We start from the raw sequence: 15987 nt of genomic DNA, 5'->3' as shown, positions 1-15987 counted from the left end.
GAAAGGTGCTGTGGAATATGTAAAAAGGCCGGTCATAATGCAAGGACCTGTCAGGCTGTAATCGAGACTTCTGGAGAAGAGGATAGCTATTAGTTTTAATTAATTTAAGGTGTTGTTATATTTTTATTGAAGTTTTAATTTTGAAGGGTATAGGAAAGTGTATCGCTCGCTTGTCTGTATCGCTCGCTTATCATGTACGTTACACAATTCTGTCTTCTCCTAATTCCATCTCGACTCAGCTCAAAGCTGCAAGTAGTTAAAATGTTGATTATCGTCGCACAAGTATTCAAGTGGAAGTCGTGAGCTCCAATCGTCCATCAGGTCAAACGAATCTTCTCCCGCGTGACCTCTGCTCACAACCTCGTTCAGTTGATCTTCTTTCTGGAGATTTGTGGGTGGTCCATGCAACTGGAAAGTCTGCTCAGGCAGTTCGCTGTACCCAAGTTCGCTGCCCGTTATGGTTGTGCCGTGCAGATTCGCGGATTGTAGAGTCTGATCGTTCGTGCAAGCTGTCGCAGAACCCTTTGCCATAAGCGGATTTGGGAAGTATATAGCAAAGTACTTTGCAACTAGAAGCTCTTGGGACGAAATCTCAGGGTGACGATTCAACATCGCGGTCACGTCTGGACGTACGTCAGCAAAGGTTTCATCGAATGAGGGAATCCAATGTTCGCACCAAGTAGTAATGACCCTAGTTTCCAGACCGAGGCATATCGAGCCAAGATCAAATTTAACACGTCTTGATGGGGGTTTGAGCTTTCAGTAGGCGGGAGAAATGCTTCGTCTGGAGGATTCATCCAGGTTGGCAGCAAAGTACAGGCAAAAAAAGGATGGCTTAAAGCGACATATTCCGGGTGCCAGTGCAAGATGATGCGGGAAACTTCTCGTGTGTTGTTTAATACAGAAGCTCTTCGCATCGCATCAGTTGCCGAGATTAATGTGCGCGCAGTTGTCAACATCAAGTGCATACCAATGATCCAGTTGGACCTAGCAAAGTTCTCGGATTCGAAAAGGATGGGGTGGATTTCCAGGCCAAAGCGCTGCGTTATCGCGATGGAGAGACAAGTAACGGAGCCTGCAAGTTCCTCCTGCTCGTGAGCGCAACCATGTTTGCTTGAACAGGTGTCGTAACAGACCGCCATGAGGTAGTTTGCCAAAAGGAACCACGCACGTTCGTCTTGGTTGGGGGAGTCAAACAGTATCTTCCAGGCCTCTGATGGCCGTGGGTGAAGTACCGGAGAGTCGATGGGTGTTTCTGCAAACCAGGCGGCATCTGCGACTGGTAGGCGAACCGCCATTCTATTGCGGTTGATGGCACTTGGCCGCCTTGACATGATTGAACCAAAGGCATCCAGCTCCCACACAAGCCAGAAGGCTCGCCGACGTTCTTCGAGATCAGTCCACTGTGCCAGGTCTCTCCAAGGTTCTTCTCGCTCATCCACATCGCAAAGATCAAGATCGTAAGCGAACCGAACGCAGACACCAGTGAGGATCCAGGCCGTATGCCCGGGACCAGCAGCGTGCAAGTAACTACATAGCAGGATACAAGCTTGAAGATACTGCAGTGTTGGGCCAGATTCTGCCGTTCGAAGCGTAGTGTAACAGCGAGTGGCCTTAGTTGCGAATTGCGTCCCACGGTCCGGTGCTTGGATGTTCTGAAAATATTGATGGGTAGAATAGCGCGCAGCCAAGGCAAAGATGCCGTAGAGTAGAAACGCGTCCTCAGTCGAGTAACTTCCCTGGTAGATGGCCCCTGACGCGTCGTTTTTCATGAATCGGGCTAAAGTCCTCGGCTTGTGAAGTAATGGAAGCCAGGGCTGGACCTTGTCGAAGTATATTTGGATGAGCTCAGTCGCGACTTCGCTCGGGACATCGAGACGGCAGGCTTCTTCGTTGCGAGTTTCTGAGGCTTTTCGAGGATCGAGGCAGCCTACAATGTCGAGAATATTAGACGGACTTCTACCAGTGGATCTGCCGCAGTCCAAGTCGCCCGTAGAGTGTTGGTCAGCGATGCCTGAAGCTGAGTCGAACGATGTCGACGTATTCGGGTCGGCATCGTTCGGGGGACTATTCGAGAGCCTCTGCTCAGAATCCTGTGACGATGGTTTATCGAAAGCTTGCCCATCACTGAATTTAGATTCGAGAAGGCCAACAAGACGCTCTGGCGCAAAACGTTAACCGTCAGACTTCCATGCCTTTATCGCTAGATGTTCTCATCTCACCAAGTCTGTCTGGATCAATTCTCTGTTTCTTGTTATGCTTCGTGGACGGACGCCGGAACTCGGGCGTTTTCCTCTTTGTGGGGAACTTGCAAGAACCGCCGGTCCTGTGACAAAGGCCACATATGGGTTGTCGCATGTCACCTAAGTGTGGATAAAAAGATCAGTCTCGCGCTGCCAGAATCCACTGACGACATGGTTATCTCACATTTTGTCTTTTTTCTGTCGCAATCGGAGCACGCCAGTTAGCGAGATGATGCTCCACGCCTACTGCTGGGATTGAAGAAAAAGGGGAACATACCGCCTACACTCCATGCAAGCTCGGTGGCCTTTATGCATTGTCCACGGCCAGCCTCGTCCATCTTCCTCCAATTCTGGTATTGACTCGGCCTCGAAGAAGCTGCGCCCAGACTCCATGGGCGCAGATTCGTTCGGGTCCATCGGAGCACGGAGCAAGCCTCCAAGGTGCGATTAAGGCGTTGAGAACGAGGCCACGGGCGGCCAGTGAAGTCCAATCCAAGAAATCACAGTCTTAATATACGTAGCAAAGCTCACTGGATTGAGCTACCTGTAGTAGGAAGGGTCGATTACAATCTTGAAGGTCAAGGTCAGAGGAGCTCAGCTGAGTGCCAAAGATGGTTCCCCAGCTTTGGCGAAGAGCGGCAAATGCGGGGTCTGGGTCCGCTAGGATGAAGCTGGTTAGCCCACTGTGGCGGAAGCTTTGTGTTTGATTACCTCGTGAAGGCATAAAAACACCCACGAATAATGTCGAATAGTATCGCGAATGTAACAGATTCCCATGGGATTTAGACTCGATGGTATTATCCATATTCATTTCAATTTAAAAATGCGCAAAATCTTGAAATAGATTGTTGTTTCATTTTCCCTTGTTGTAGTGTCAAGAATTACTGGGAGCTGGATTAATGAGTTTACAGGCTTATCTAAAGTGTTAATCTTGCACCCTTAAGGTATCCTCCAAAGTAAAAAACCAGATGGTACAATAACATACCTATACCTAATTTTCAGAAGCTCGCAAATTCAGAACAATTCATAATTGTTCATAATTGTTCATCCGTCTCATATCGCCACTTGGCTCTAGGGTAGGTTGAAGGCCCATCTTTCGCAACCTTGGAGTATTATTAGTCAAGTGCATTAACAGAGGGGTACAGCCGGCTGTGAATTTAATATCACGTGACTTACGCACACAGCCGGCTGTTACCTCAGGCACTCAGACCCACTCACTAAGCGAACAGACGCGCGGATCACGTGGTTCTGTGAGAGGGCCTGAGCGATTTCCGACGCGTTTTGGTGCGAGTGCGACTATCCACCATGACTGAGAGATGGAAAACGAAGAGGCAAAAGCAGAAATTGGACGCTGTATGGGCTTTTACGAGATCATGACAAAGCTTGGGAAACGGATATGTACAATAGCAACTAGTGCCCTATTGGTTATCAGCCACCGGGCGAAATAAATTGAGTGAGTATGGTAAGTCTTCGGTCCCGTAGTCCGTCAGACACAGGGGTGATGCTTTTCACAGTCTGGTGTCTCTTTGTTTGGTGCAGCATGCATACAAAATGAGGGCGCGTAAGTGAGAGGGGCAGTCCCGCATTTTTGTGGCCAACCTACCCCCCTTGTAGCTTGCTAGGTTGGCTCGCCCCAAGGTGGTGAACTCAGACTTGTCACACGGCTGTTACCCCGCCAATGTTGCCGAACTAGCGCTGTCCTCTCCACACCATTATCGTACCTAGCTACATGTTTTGGTTTCCCTTGCACTTCATAAACTCGAGTCGCGTCTCCCATAGCGACGCTCATTAACATCGTGACACATCCTAGGATCGCTATGGACGAAGCCTCCGTTATTGAATGGCTAGGCACAACCTCCTGCACCTGGTCTACCGACTCGACGACCGTTCCAACGACCGTTCTATCGGCCAGTCTCAAGCGCAAGCGCAATTTCCGCCATCACCGTTATCAGCCCCCGACACCTGCACGATCCAATGAAAGCATGTCCTCCTCTCGGGAGGAAAGTCCAACCAAACGTCAGATGGCGGACGATGAGACGCCTCGACCGAGGCGAAAGCGCATACAATATCCGAGGTCCGACTCGAGCTATTCGCTCGCGTCGCGATCGCAAGCATCAGAGCACTCTGGATTGGCAGGTCGCTTGTCGCCCCAGAAGCATTTGAACGCCCTCGAACTTGGGAACGAGGGTATCGTGGTACGGGAACTGGCCAGTCTTCGCGATCCGCCGACCAGCCTCACCGAACTTTTGAAGACGATGCGGCAAATCTCCCGCGGCCGTCACATTCTTGACTCCGTCTCCCGAATTGAACTTGGGAAACATACACACCCAGCAATCGTAGAAATTGCTGAAGATGATGCTTGTTTCTCGCCCAGTCGCGGAGATCTTGGCCATGTTCCCGATTCGACATCGATTCTCAATGTGTTGGATGCGGCCATTGAATGCCAAGAGAACTTCCATGCTGAATCGAGTTGGAATATGCTTGTGCACTCCCAGCTACTTCAGCTTGCCCTACATCAGCCAGGCGCGCCATCGTTTTCCCACTTCGTCAACTACATGCCTTGGTACGTGTATTAGATCAAGCCTGATTCACCTGTTGCTTTCCACCCTCAGTTGGCGTCGGCGTTGAACCTCTCGTGCCTGTTCTAACCTCATCTCCATAGCTCGACTGCAAGCATTCTTCCAAATTATCTACCACCTTATTCTCCCTCGAAAAAAGTGGATTTCTGCATCTACCTCGAGCCAGCGCGGGAGCCGACATCAGACACATCACAATTAGCCGCAACCCAATCTTTGATCCAAACTGCGAGGGTACATCTCACAGGAAATGTTATCAACCACACAGACTATTACCCACTAAGACAGAGACCCATGGCTCTAGGCATCGAGACTAAGAAGACTGGGGAGGGCTGGGATAGCGCCGCATTGCAGATCGGGGTGTGGCATGTCGCACATTGGGACCTTCTGACAGAACTCTCCAGAACTGATACCCAGGATGAAACTGTGTCGGATGCACGGCCTCAGAAAGCACGTCTTCCAGAGTTTCTCCCTGGCTTAATTATCCAGGGTCACGATTGGTATCTGGTTGTGACGACGCGCGAGGCATCCCAGACTATACTGTGGACGAAGCTCACTATCGGGACTACAAGCAACGTCATGGGCATTTATCAAATCATTCTCGGACTTCAAGTCCTTCGCAGATGGGCTCAATACAATTACTGGCCTCTTTTCCGCCAGTTGATTATGCCCAAATAATAATGAAAGAGCGACGAGAAATCAGAATCACTCCAAGAATGTTGAAGCTATCCGGACGTTAGTGCATGGTTGAGATATCTGGCCTATCAACGTTGTACCCGCCCAATATCGTTGCAAGGACAAAGAGAGCCGGACAAAACTGCGTTGTGTCGATGCATTCTGCCTGTTTTTCTGGGTACGATGGTCATCCGTCTCCGACCGAAGACCAGATGAACCCACCACAAGCGGGCATCGCGCATTGGCAATCCAAGTCATGGGCTATCTGGGGGAAGGAAACGGCGCCTCATCTTCTGCATGTCGGACCCAACCATTCTAGCGTCATTATTAGTCGCCGCCGGGCATCATTGCGCCAAACTCAGCCAATCCTGACATAGAGCAAATTTCAGGTTCCAAAGGAGGCCCGCCAGTTGCAGCCTCACATTGACTTCGAGCTCCTTTGAGACATATTCCAATAGTGTTTTCGATCCTTCGATGTTGCCTGATAAATCATGAGTCACTGCGTTTGTTACCGAATGAAAGGCAACGAATCACAAAAAAACATCGGGCTTGGGTGATCAACCGTATGTTGTTTGGGAGGTTCATGAGATAGACAAAGGGATCACAAAAGATCCCCAATGGCATGTACATCCCGTTTCATGAGAGTGCCCGAAGCGGCCCCGAAGCAGCGATTGAAAGCCTTGGTGTACGACTCATGACCAACTCCAAGAAGACAAACAACTCACCAACTCGTCACCATCACTATCTTCGTCCCCTCTGTGCCCTTTGTCCTTCCCCCCTAGGAACACCCCCATCCGCACCATGATCATCATCATCATCGTCGCAATCACCGCCCGAGGCCCTCCCTCTCTCTAGTACTTCCCAAACGCCCGGGACAGCCTCCACGCCAGATCGGCTCTCTCCTTCCTCGCCTGGCGACAAACACCACACTCGCCCTGAACCACCTCGCCCTGAACCACCTCGCCCTGAACCCTCGACACAAACTTGCCGCACATGGTCCCGCACGGCTTCATCCCCGCGGGCTGCTCGCCACGCGCCGCCCGCATGTTTGGCAGATGAGCGTGCCCAGGTTGGCGAGGCACATACTAGTACTTTAGTGTGTATGTGCAGGGTTACAAGCAAATAAATCGTATCCAAATCAAAATAAATCAAATCAAATCGAGCCCTTTGCAACCCTGTGTATGTATGTGCCTGTTCTCGGCGAGAGAAGAAAACACGGGGAAGAGGAGTCTCCAGAGCGCAGAAATTGCCACGTGCAGACTTGCGTACGCTACAATCATCGTGCGCAGACCTAGGTACGACGATACTTGCGCAGGTAGCCTAGGTGAGGAATTATACCATTTTCCACTGATGGCAATAGCCCTAGTACCGGTGCAGTGTACTCTATGCGTCATGCTCATTCTCCGCTCCCGCCAAACAGTAGACAAAGATGGAAATCGCAAGACAAGGTCCGCAACCGCCTCTATCCTCAGATACAGCGTCTGGGCGCTGTACACTCTGCACGCCTCCCTGCACATTGCTCACGAAGTGAATAAAGACGTTGCAAGTCAAGCCACACTTGTCAATTGGGCAGACGCGCGAGGGTGGTCGAAACTTTCCGACCGGTCTGCAATAGTACCGCAATATGAGTTTCCCAGAATTAAATGTCCGATATCCGGGAGTTGTTAGCATGTGAGATGACTTGAGTTCTACGGGTGGAGCGGGTGGGCTGCGACTGATTGTGGAATAGTACCCCGCAGAGGATATTAGAAACCATCGAACACGGTGCTTTGGGCATATTGTCAACCTTGCAGCTCGAGCGTTCCTCTGGGAAAAAGACCCTGGCTCGTTTGAGCGAGAGACCTTCACCGAGGCGGCTTTCCAAGTTGAAGAGCGTGAGCTTCGACTTTGGCGGAAACGGGGAGCAGTGGGAAAGCTGCATAACATCGTCCGGTTCGTCAGGGCTTCTCCGCAACGGCGAGAGTTGATGCAATCTCTGGCATGCAACCAGCGCGGCGAAGACTGCTATCAACTCTTTGAGGAGGAGCGAGCTGCCATCGACCTCGAGCTGATGCAAAACAATGAAACCAGATGGAATTCGACTTTCCTGATGATCCAGCGTGCCATCCGCAAACGAGAGCACATTGACCGTTTCATCGCATATCTCAAAACGAAGGCAACAGAGCCCCGACAACGTGTGCCTGTCCAAGATCAGCTCTCACCTGTCACAAATTGGGATATCGGATTTCTGCGGCTATGACAACAGTCAAGCTTTCTGTCTTTCATCATAGGCGTCCACAGCCACTTGCCTCGTCACCGGCCTCGTCATCGGCCTCATCACAAGACCGGCTTTTCCTCTGATCAGGTGAATAGCTAGATAAAGTCAAATAGTCCGTAGCATCCGGACTGTCTTGGCTGTCCGAGGTCATCCGAGGTCATCATCAGTCTCTTCGTCTATAAGACTGACCCAAAGACCCTCATTAGATAGGAAGAAATCAAGAGCTTCTCACACACATGATCACTTCCATCTGCTAGATGCAACATCACCATAGGACTGGTTTCTGTTGGCGGAGATACAGAGTCTACTCAAACCACTCTACGAGATCACCATGAGGTGCCGGGGTTGGGCCAAAGAAGCCTTGTGGGAAGTGATGATCGGAATGGAATCAGTGATCTTATTGGATTGGAGGCAATTTGGATTGGATTGGAGTGGACAGAAAATGGCTGGATTGGATTTCATGTTTCCCAAAATTTGGATTGGATTGGATTGATTGGCAACAGGCTCCTGGAGCTCCAATGGTCTAACCTGATATGGCCAGATCTAAGCCTAATTTGGTCGTTGTGACGTAGCCTCCCGTCACACACCACCACGAGACGCGCACCTTCTGTATCACCCAAACGCGCAACAGATAGGTCGAGCAAAAACATGCAGGAAAACGCGTCGCTCGCGTCTACAACAGTCATTTTACTATGGCAGACGTGTCTAAACAGTCCACTCACCAGCTACACCATGGCCACTATCTCCAGCTATTTCGGCGCTACCAGCGCTCGGCGTCCGGATTCTGACAGAGTTATTCTTTCTCCCGCATATATTAGCCCTCGCCCAAATGACTCGGCCGGAATCCTAATCGAACCTGACGAATTCAAGCTGAATGGGAAGCAGTATGTTCGCTACTGTGCCGTAGCAAAGTCCCAAAAGCACACTAAGAAGAGGACATCAGTTGTCTGGCAGTATGGTGAAGATATACAACTGAAGCAGGACGCAACGAAGAAGTTCTGGTACTGTTATCTGTGTGAGCGGCAGCAGCGCCAGCAGGGGCTTCCAATTTCCAGCAAGGGCAACTGCACTGCCTTAGACCACCTCGAATCGAAACACCAAATTGACAGGGAGACTGGTGAGCATAGACCAGCAAAGAACGACCCCTCACAGCCGTCAATTGTCGACTTCAACAGCATATCAACCGTTGTATTCAAACGCCGATTTGACGACATCAAGGAGCTTCTTATTCGATGGATCGTCTATTGTCACATCGCCTTCTTCCAAATCGAGAACCTCTACTTCCGCGACCTCCTCTTCTATGTATTTCCAGGCCTAACAACGCTCCTACCAAAGGCGAGCCTCGTGATTCGCAAATGGATCATAGAGGCATTTGAGGCGCGCAAGGAGAGGCTGCGTCAAGAAATGCAAGCGGCACACAGCAATATATCGATATCGTTCGATTTATGGACATCGCCGAACTACCAGGCCACCCTGGGATGTGTCGCGCACTTTGTCAGCAGAAATGGTAAGAGACGAACGGCGGTGCTGGCTCTTCGCGAACTGGTTGGCGAACATTCGGGAGAAAACATGGCAGATGTCCTCCTACACATATTTGGCGAGTACGGGATCAGCGGCAGAATCGGTTATTTCATGGCTGACAACGCGACTTCGAATGATGCCTGTATTGACCTGGTCCTCCAAGCTCTTTATCCGAACATGAGCAAGAAACATCGCCTACGACGACGCCTTCGGTGTTTCGGCCATATCGTCAACCTTTGCGCCCAGGCCTTTATTATGGGAAAGGATGCTGAGAAGACCTGCAAGGATCTGGAATCGGCGTATCGAGAAGGAGACTTAACACGGATTGGCGAGCTGTGGAAGCGACGTGGTGCAATTGGAAGGCTCCACAATATCGTACGGTATATTAGAGCGAGTCCTCAACGCCGCCAATTCTTCAGATCAATAGAAATAGGCGGTGAACTGGCTGCATTCGATGGATTAGACGTAAGGCCCTTATTTCGCGCCGCATTTTAATGCAACAGCACCGTATATTCCCACTTCAGAGACTGATGTTCGAGTGTCATGCAGCTTGTTCAAAGCCAGTCGACGCGCTGGAATTCTTATTTTCTATCGATTGGACGCGCCCTTAACGTCAAAGAACGCATCCAGCTCTTCTGCGATCAATATGAGCCTCCACTGGGTGACATGGGCGTCCTGGATAACCGGCTTACACCGCGGCAATGGGATGAACTCGGACACCTCCATGACCAACTCGAGACATTCTACGAAGCCACAATCATGAACGAAGGGAGGCAGTGGACTCTTGCGGATCATTTTCAATCGTTGGATTGGCTAATTGATGAAATCCAACTTGCTCGGCAAAAATTTGAACAACTTGCTGACGATGCCCTCCGCAGGCGTGGCCCGAATCAGCAGGATACCCAAAGCGAAGTCGATGACTATAATTGGCTTGCTGCGGCAGCAGAAGTTGCCTGGAAGAAATGCGAGAAGTACTACAACAAGGCTGATGATTCGCCCGCTTACTACGCCGCTATATCGTTGAATCCAACCCTCAAGAATCAATGGTACCATCAGGTTTGGAATGAGAGCGATGATAAGCGTGCCTGGATCCAGGCAGCGGTTGGGGCTGTCAAAGAGCTCTGGACTGAGGAATATCGAGGAAAGTTTGCTGGCGGAGCCCCAGTTCCTACTCACATCTCTAAGGCGCCGGAATTAAAGGAGAAATCGTTCACCTCGGTTCGGAATCACAAGCGGCTTAAACTACGCCAGTCCGACCCTAAAATTAAGTCATGAACTACCCTCGGTGGACCACTACAACGAGTTTATCACCACTGACGTTATCGGCCTTAAGGATGACGAAGAATTCGATCCCATTCAGTACTGGAATGAGCGCTACCACTCGCAGACGGACCTAGCTCGTATGGCGCTGGACGTGTTGGCCGTGTCTCCCATGTCGGATGAGTGTGAGCGCTTATTTAGCAGTGCCAAGCTCCTCCTTACGGATCGTCGTTCACGACTTCGGATGGACGTAATCGAAGCCAGCGAGTGCCTACGGGCTTGGTATGGACGCCCAGAGCGGAAGGCATTTGATAACTCCAGTATCGGCTTGATGGAAGACGAAGCAAGGGATGAGGCTGGGACCTGTGGGCGGGGTGCGGCAGGGGAAGAAGATGGCGGTGGAGATGACGGTAGTGAGGAGTCAAATATATTGGAGAACACTGCTGGTGAGCATACTTAATGGGCTCAGGGTTTAGCTAGTATCATGGGATCTTGTGTCGCAATTTCTGATGGATCTGGATCGTAGCATAAAAGATCTTGATTTTTCCTCTCTAACGACTGAAAAGAGGTCGGTTTCTTATACATAAGGTCAATAGGGCCGCCAGGGCCGTTGTGTTGAAGAACTTGCTTTTTGGGAGGCAGATGGTAACGTGCATGACAAGCATGTGCACCAAACAAGCATGTGCACCAAAAATCCGTCAATCTCTCCTCTTTCCCTCTGATCAATTGTTTCTCAACCACAAAACATGTCACAGTCAAATAAAGAGGCAAATATCCTTCTTGCCCTTCAAGCTCTTCAAAATAACTCATCATTAAGTCTCAGACGCGCCGCAAGGATCTATGAAATTGATTATTATGCCCTACGTCGCCGACAGAATGGCATTCTTTCTCGACGCGATTGGATCCCTAAATCACGCAAACTATCAAATCTAGAGGAACAGATCATTATTCAGTTCATTCTCGACCTAGATTCGCGAGGATTTCCTCCGCGACTGCGTGGTGTGGAAGAAATGGCCAACCGACTGCTCGCTGACCGCGACGCGTCACCCGTCGGCAAGCGCTGGGCTTCCAACTTCGTCAAGCGACACCCAGAGCTTAAGACGCGTTTTTTTCGCAAATATGACTATCAGAGGGCTAAATGCGAAGATCCGACTATTATTCGCGACTGGTTTACGCTTGTGGCGAACACAATCGCGAAATATGGTATCACCCTTGCTGATATTTACAACTTTGATGAGACTGGCTTTATGATGGGTATGATCGCAAGCGGAATGGTCGTCACAGGCGCAGAAAGGCGTGGAAGACCGAAATCAGTCCAGCCTGGAAACCGGGAATGGGTTACGGTCATCCAGGCTATCAATGCGGAAGGCTGGGCGATCCAGCCGTTCATCGTGGTTGCGGGCCAATATCACCTCGCCAGCTGGTATCGAGAAAGCAACCTCCCGGGCGATTGGGCCATCGCCACGACCAAAAATGGCTGGACTGACAACGAGACGGGTCTTGAGTGGATCAAGCACTTTGATCAGCACACAAAGACCCGATCAAATGGTCGCTATTGCCTTCTGATCCTCGATGGGCACGAAAGCCACCACTCGACCGGCTTTGAGACATATTGCGAGGAGAACAACATCATCACGCTTTGTATGCCACCTCATTCGTCTCATCTACTCCAGCCTCTTGACGTCGGGTGCTTTGGGCCACTCAAAAAGGCGTACGGTCGGGAAATAGAGCATTTGATTAGATGCTCTATAACCCACATTTCAAAGACCGAGTTCTTTCCGGCCTTTTACGCTGCCCACCAAGCCGCTATGACAAAAGGCAATATTCAGGGAGGTTTTAGAGGAGCCGGGCTTGTTCCTTTAGACCCGGAAAGTGTCATATCCAAGCTTGATGTGCAGTTACGGACTCCAACACCTGTTGAGGAGGAGGCGAGCCTCCCCGACCCTTGGGTTCCAAAGACCCCAAAGACCGTCCTTGAGGCTAGCTCTCAGTCTGAATACCTCAAAAGACGAATTAGAAGGCACCAGAGCAGCTCCCCGGCATCTATTCTTGAGGCACTTGAGTCATTTTCTAAGGGAACAAAGGCAATAATGCATCAGATAGCATTACTGAAGTCTGAGAACCAGATCCTTCGACAGTCAAATGAGGTACTTAGCAAGCGGCGTAGAGCAAAAAGAACCCGCCTGCAGAATAGAGGGAAGATGACTGTAGATGAGGGAAGGGAAGCAATTGATCAGAAGGATGTTGGTATGCAGGTAGTGGCCGAATCATCGAGAAGTGGTGGTCAAAGAGGATCGGCGCGACGGAAGGAAAGCCGTTGTGGAACATGCGGCGAGACCGGGCATAACGCAAGAACATGTCAGATCGTTGTTGCGATGTCTGGAGAGGAGTATAGCGATTAGTCTCAATTGATTAGATGCTTTGTTGTGTTTTTTTGCTATGTTTTATCTTAAAGGTTAAGTGAAAGTGGTGCACATGCTTGTTTGGTGCACATGCTTGTCATGCACGTTAGCTGATACCAACCTCTGACTGGAAGACTGGAAGCTCGGACCTCCGGGCAGCGGGTCTGAACAGCTAGTCTGACTAGCTGGAAGACCTTCCTTCCGGTTTGATCAATTATATAACGTTTTGGTCTGTTGGATGTGACATCTTGTTCTGCATCATATATCCTCGACGTTTATTCAGCGGCTTACTAATCGTCCCAAAAGGGTAAAATTATGATCTGGATCGGTTCTGGATATCCAGGAGGCAGCATGCCTTCGCATCTGGACTGGATTGGAGCGACCCTCGGATCCAGCTCCAATCCAATCCAATAAGATCACTGGCCGCATTGCTTCCTCCTGTATGCAAAGGGATGCATAAGTCTAAGCTCATACGTCACGCACCGGCGAGGCAGACTTCGGGGAAGCCGATGCAGGAGACGTGAAGCTGCGGTGCATGATAATGAGAGAAAGGCGTGACTCATGACCAGGTTGCAGGCATCAGCTTGGACTGAGACTGTCCGGCTGGTCAGTTCTGCCGCCTGAAAACAAGGGCACGCATGGTCTCTACAAGTGCATTACTCTACGAAACTCAAGAGTCGTGAGAGACTCTAGAACGTTATTGGCGGTGGATGTTAATTCTACCTAATGACTTGGTCGCCCTACGTCTCGATGGAGTTCAATAGGCGGAGAATGGCCTGCAAGCTGAAGGAGGAACGGGGCCAGGTTTACGCAGTTGTTTCCAGGACGACGTTGGCAGGGAATTAGGAACAATGATGTTAGGTGGTTAACCTAGACAGCCAGGCCAGGATGTAGTTTGAATGCAGTGTTTCAACATGTGATGTCTTTTTTCTCCCTTGTTAGCTGAGTGCTTGATATGCCATCATCAAAGCTCTCAGTGAGCTTCGCCTCTAAAGCCGTAAGCTCACGATGCAGGACCTGCAGTATGCTGAAAAGTGATTAGCTCATCTTGGTCGGCCCATGGGTTTCATCTAATAATCTCTCCTTCATGTTCGTCATCCGAAATTGCTGCATCCCGCAGAGTTGCCGACGAGAATGCGGCGTCGTCATGGTCTGGGCCAATGACTTGCTCTTGTAGTACTGGGATGTTTATGTACCTGTCACCATGTCCCGTTAACTTAGCTGGGAGTCCAGCCCCGTAATATCTTATGTAATTCACTATCAATCTAGAGGGAGTTTAGTATCCAGCGACACCCTCCTTAGCCGATTTTTTAATGTTTGCGATATAGACAAAATGTTTAGATAAGACAACAGGCTTGACACTGATAAGCTTCGCCCGGCATGATCTTATCACCAACTTTTATAAGGAACCAGAGTTAACCCATACTAAATGTTGGGGATATCTGGCCGCCTGCAGAGCCAGACTATCTTTTTTGAGAGAAAGGGGAGTCTCGCATAACAGCAATTAATATTTTCGTGTAATGATATAGGAGACGGCCAGACTGAGCTAGATCTTCTGCAAAGAGGTTAAATGGTGTGAATTGAGACTCGTGACCGTGCGTCAACATGCTCAGCACAGTGACGTGAAGTTTATCGGCAGACTCCAAGATAGAGTAGGCCGACAAGACGAAACAACCTAGCGGGGATGATATCCAAGGGACGACGGGCGATCCCTGAAGCTCCGAGTCAGGGACCATAGTACAATGCATAGAGCCTTTTAGGATAGAGAAGAGGATAGGCTGGAACTACGAACTGGGCAAGGGAGCAATCATTAGGGACACTAGGCCTTAGAGCAAAGTATTATTATCTAAAGAGTGAAACAAATAAATACAAACTGATGTCCCTGCTGATACCCTATCTAACCTCCTCCTAGACGATCTGGTGGTGGATGCTTTATTGACGAGCAGAATATCGAGGCACAGGGCTATTCCTTTCTTAGCCGACGACAGTATCATTCCACTTCCTGCGAGAGCTATCCTATGTCGTTTGTACTCCTCCTTGTGCTCGCTATAGTTGGCGGTGATTTATCGGCGACCCCAGCCTCTTTTAAAATCTGCCTATACCGGTTGCGTTCACTTTGGTAATCGTCTCGCTCGCGTGTCAACTGCTGAATCTACGCCTAAATTTGTAGCCGCTTATCCTAATGATGGAGCTGGCGGCATATATGGTTGCCCGCGGTGGTCGTGGTAGATGCGACGATCCTGAAATGCGCCGCCGATCTGGGTTGCACTCAAAGCGGAAAAAGTCGATTAAGCTGTAAGCCAATCATCTATTTCCAGTTGCGCTGACCATGGAACCCTCAGGCAATGTAAACAGGACTCCGCCGCTCCAGGTCCGATGCTTAGGTAGCATACCAGCCGGAGCAAGCTTACTCTGCGAATTTGAGGGCAGCTGTGCGGAGTTTAAGTCATGAGGAGGTCCCGTCACAACCGCCAAATGCTCCAAAGGTGGTTTCACGGACAGCGTGGCGGGATCTGACGTGCCAGGATCAAAGATAAAGACGTTTCGTCGCTCCATGCTACGGTAGCCTTTTATGCTGATCAAGACAAATAGACGTCGTTGTTGTCACTAGCACAGCCTTATATAAAAGTGTTGCTGCCATCTAGAACCTTCCACAACCCCACTCCAGCTCCACCCAAACCCTCTCCACAGTGCGGGCAAGCGATTGGGCGGAGATTCGTAAAGAGGAAGGAAAAGACATCTCTCGAATTGTTACATTTCTAGAATCTTCAGTGACCACTGATCTGCCGCCATGCAAGAGGGTGTACAAGGAGTCTTTCACAAGGATCATTTGAGTCCTAAAATAGCTGTTGGATCCTTCAGGAGCCGAAAACGGCCACCGTCGTAGCCGCTCCAGAATCAGCACATCCATAATTCGCTAACTCAGAAGTAGGGACCAGGTTTTCAGACCAGCTCTTTGCTTTACGCTCTGCGCTCACTTAGGCCGGATGCTTATCGATAGGCCAACCCTCCTTTCACTAAGCATATCTGCCTCTTGTAACTAAATATTATTA

At 50.0% G+C, this 15987-nt stretch overlaps 4 protein-coding genes across 4 annotated transcripts; 2 read left to right on the top strand and 2 right to left on the bottom strand.

Moving 5' to 3' along the window:
- Positions 1–111: 111 nt before the first annotated feature.
- Positions 112–2833, bottom strand: BGZ61DRAFT_176014 (fungal-specific transcription factor domain-containing protein). The gene is made up of 5 exons (XM_046237635.1): positions 2521–2833; positions 2428–2434; positions 2223–2363; positions 677–2161; positions 112–623 (listed from the first exon to the last, which is right to left on the bottom strand). Exons 3-5 carry the CDS (start codon positions 2356–2358, stop codon positions 241–243), a joined length of 2004 nt encoding a protein of 667 aa, XP_046095220.1. The 5' UTR covers positions 2359–2363; positions 2428–2434; positions 2521–2833; the 3' UTR covers positions 112–240.
- A 1392-nt stretch (positions 2834–4225) lies between these two features.
- Positions 4226–5497, top strand: BGZ61DRAFT_371520 (uncharacterized protein; the record flags this gene model as incomplete). Its single annotated transcript, XM_046242109.1, has 2 exons — positions 4226–4806; positions 4906–5497. 2 exons carry the CDS (start codon positions 4226–4228, stop codon positions 5495–5497), a joined length of 1173 nt encoding a protein of 390 aa, XP_046095219.1.
- Positions 5498–6825: 1328 nt separating this feature from the next.
- On the top strand, positions 6826–7246 carry BGZ61DRAFT_466091 (uncharacterized protein). The gene has a single exon (XM_046247645.1). The coding sequence runs from the start codon at positions 6845–6847 to the stop codon at positions 7160–7162; it is 318 nt and encodes a 105-aa protein (XP_046095218.1). The 5' UTR covers positions 6826–6844; the 3' UTR covers positions 7163–7246.
- Positions 7247–14945: 7699 nt separating this feature from the next.
- BGZ61DRAFT_486355 (uncharacterized protein) lies at positions 14946–15490 on the bottom strand (the record flags this gene model as incomplete). Its single annotated transcript, XM_046249850.1, has 2 exons — positions 14946–15086; positions 15263–15490. 2 exons carry the CDS (start codon positions 15488–15490, stop codon positions 14946–14948), a joined length of 369 nt encoding a protein of 122 aa, XP_046095217.1.
- Between the last annotated feature and the right edge of the window lie 497 nt (positions 15491–15987).

This window comes from Ilyonectria robusta (genome assembly GCF_021365365.1).
Source record: "Ilyonectria robusta strain PMI_751 chromosome Unknown BGZ61scaffold_46, whole genome shotgun sequence".
NCBI classification, from domain to species: Eukaryota; Fungi; Ascomycota; class Sordariomycetes; order Hypocreales; family Nectriaceae; genus Ilyonectria; species Ilyonectria robusta.
The sequence above is the reverse complement of the archived record's forward strand: the minus strand, read 5'-3'. Positions and strand labels throughout refer to the sequence as shown.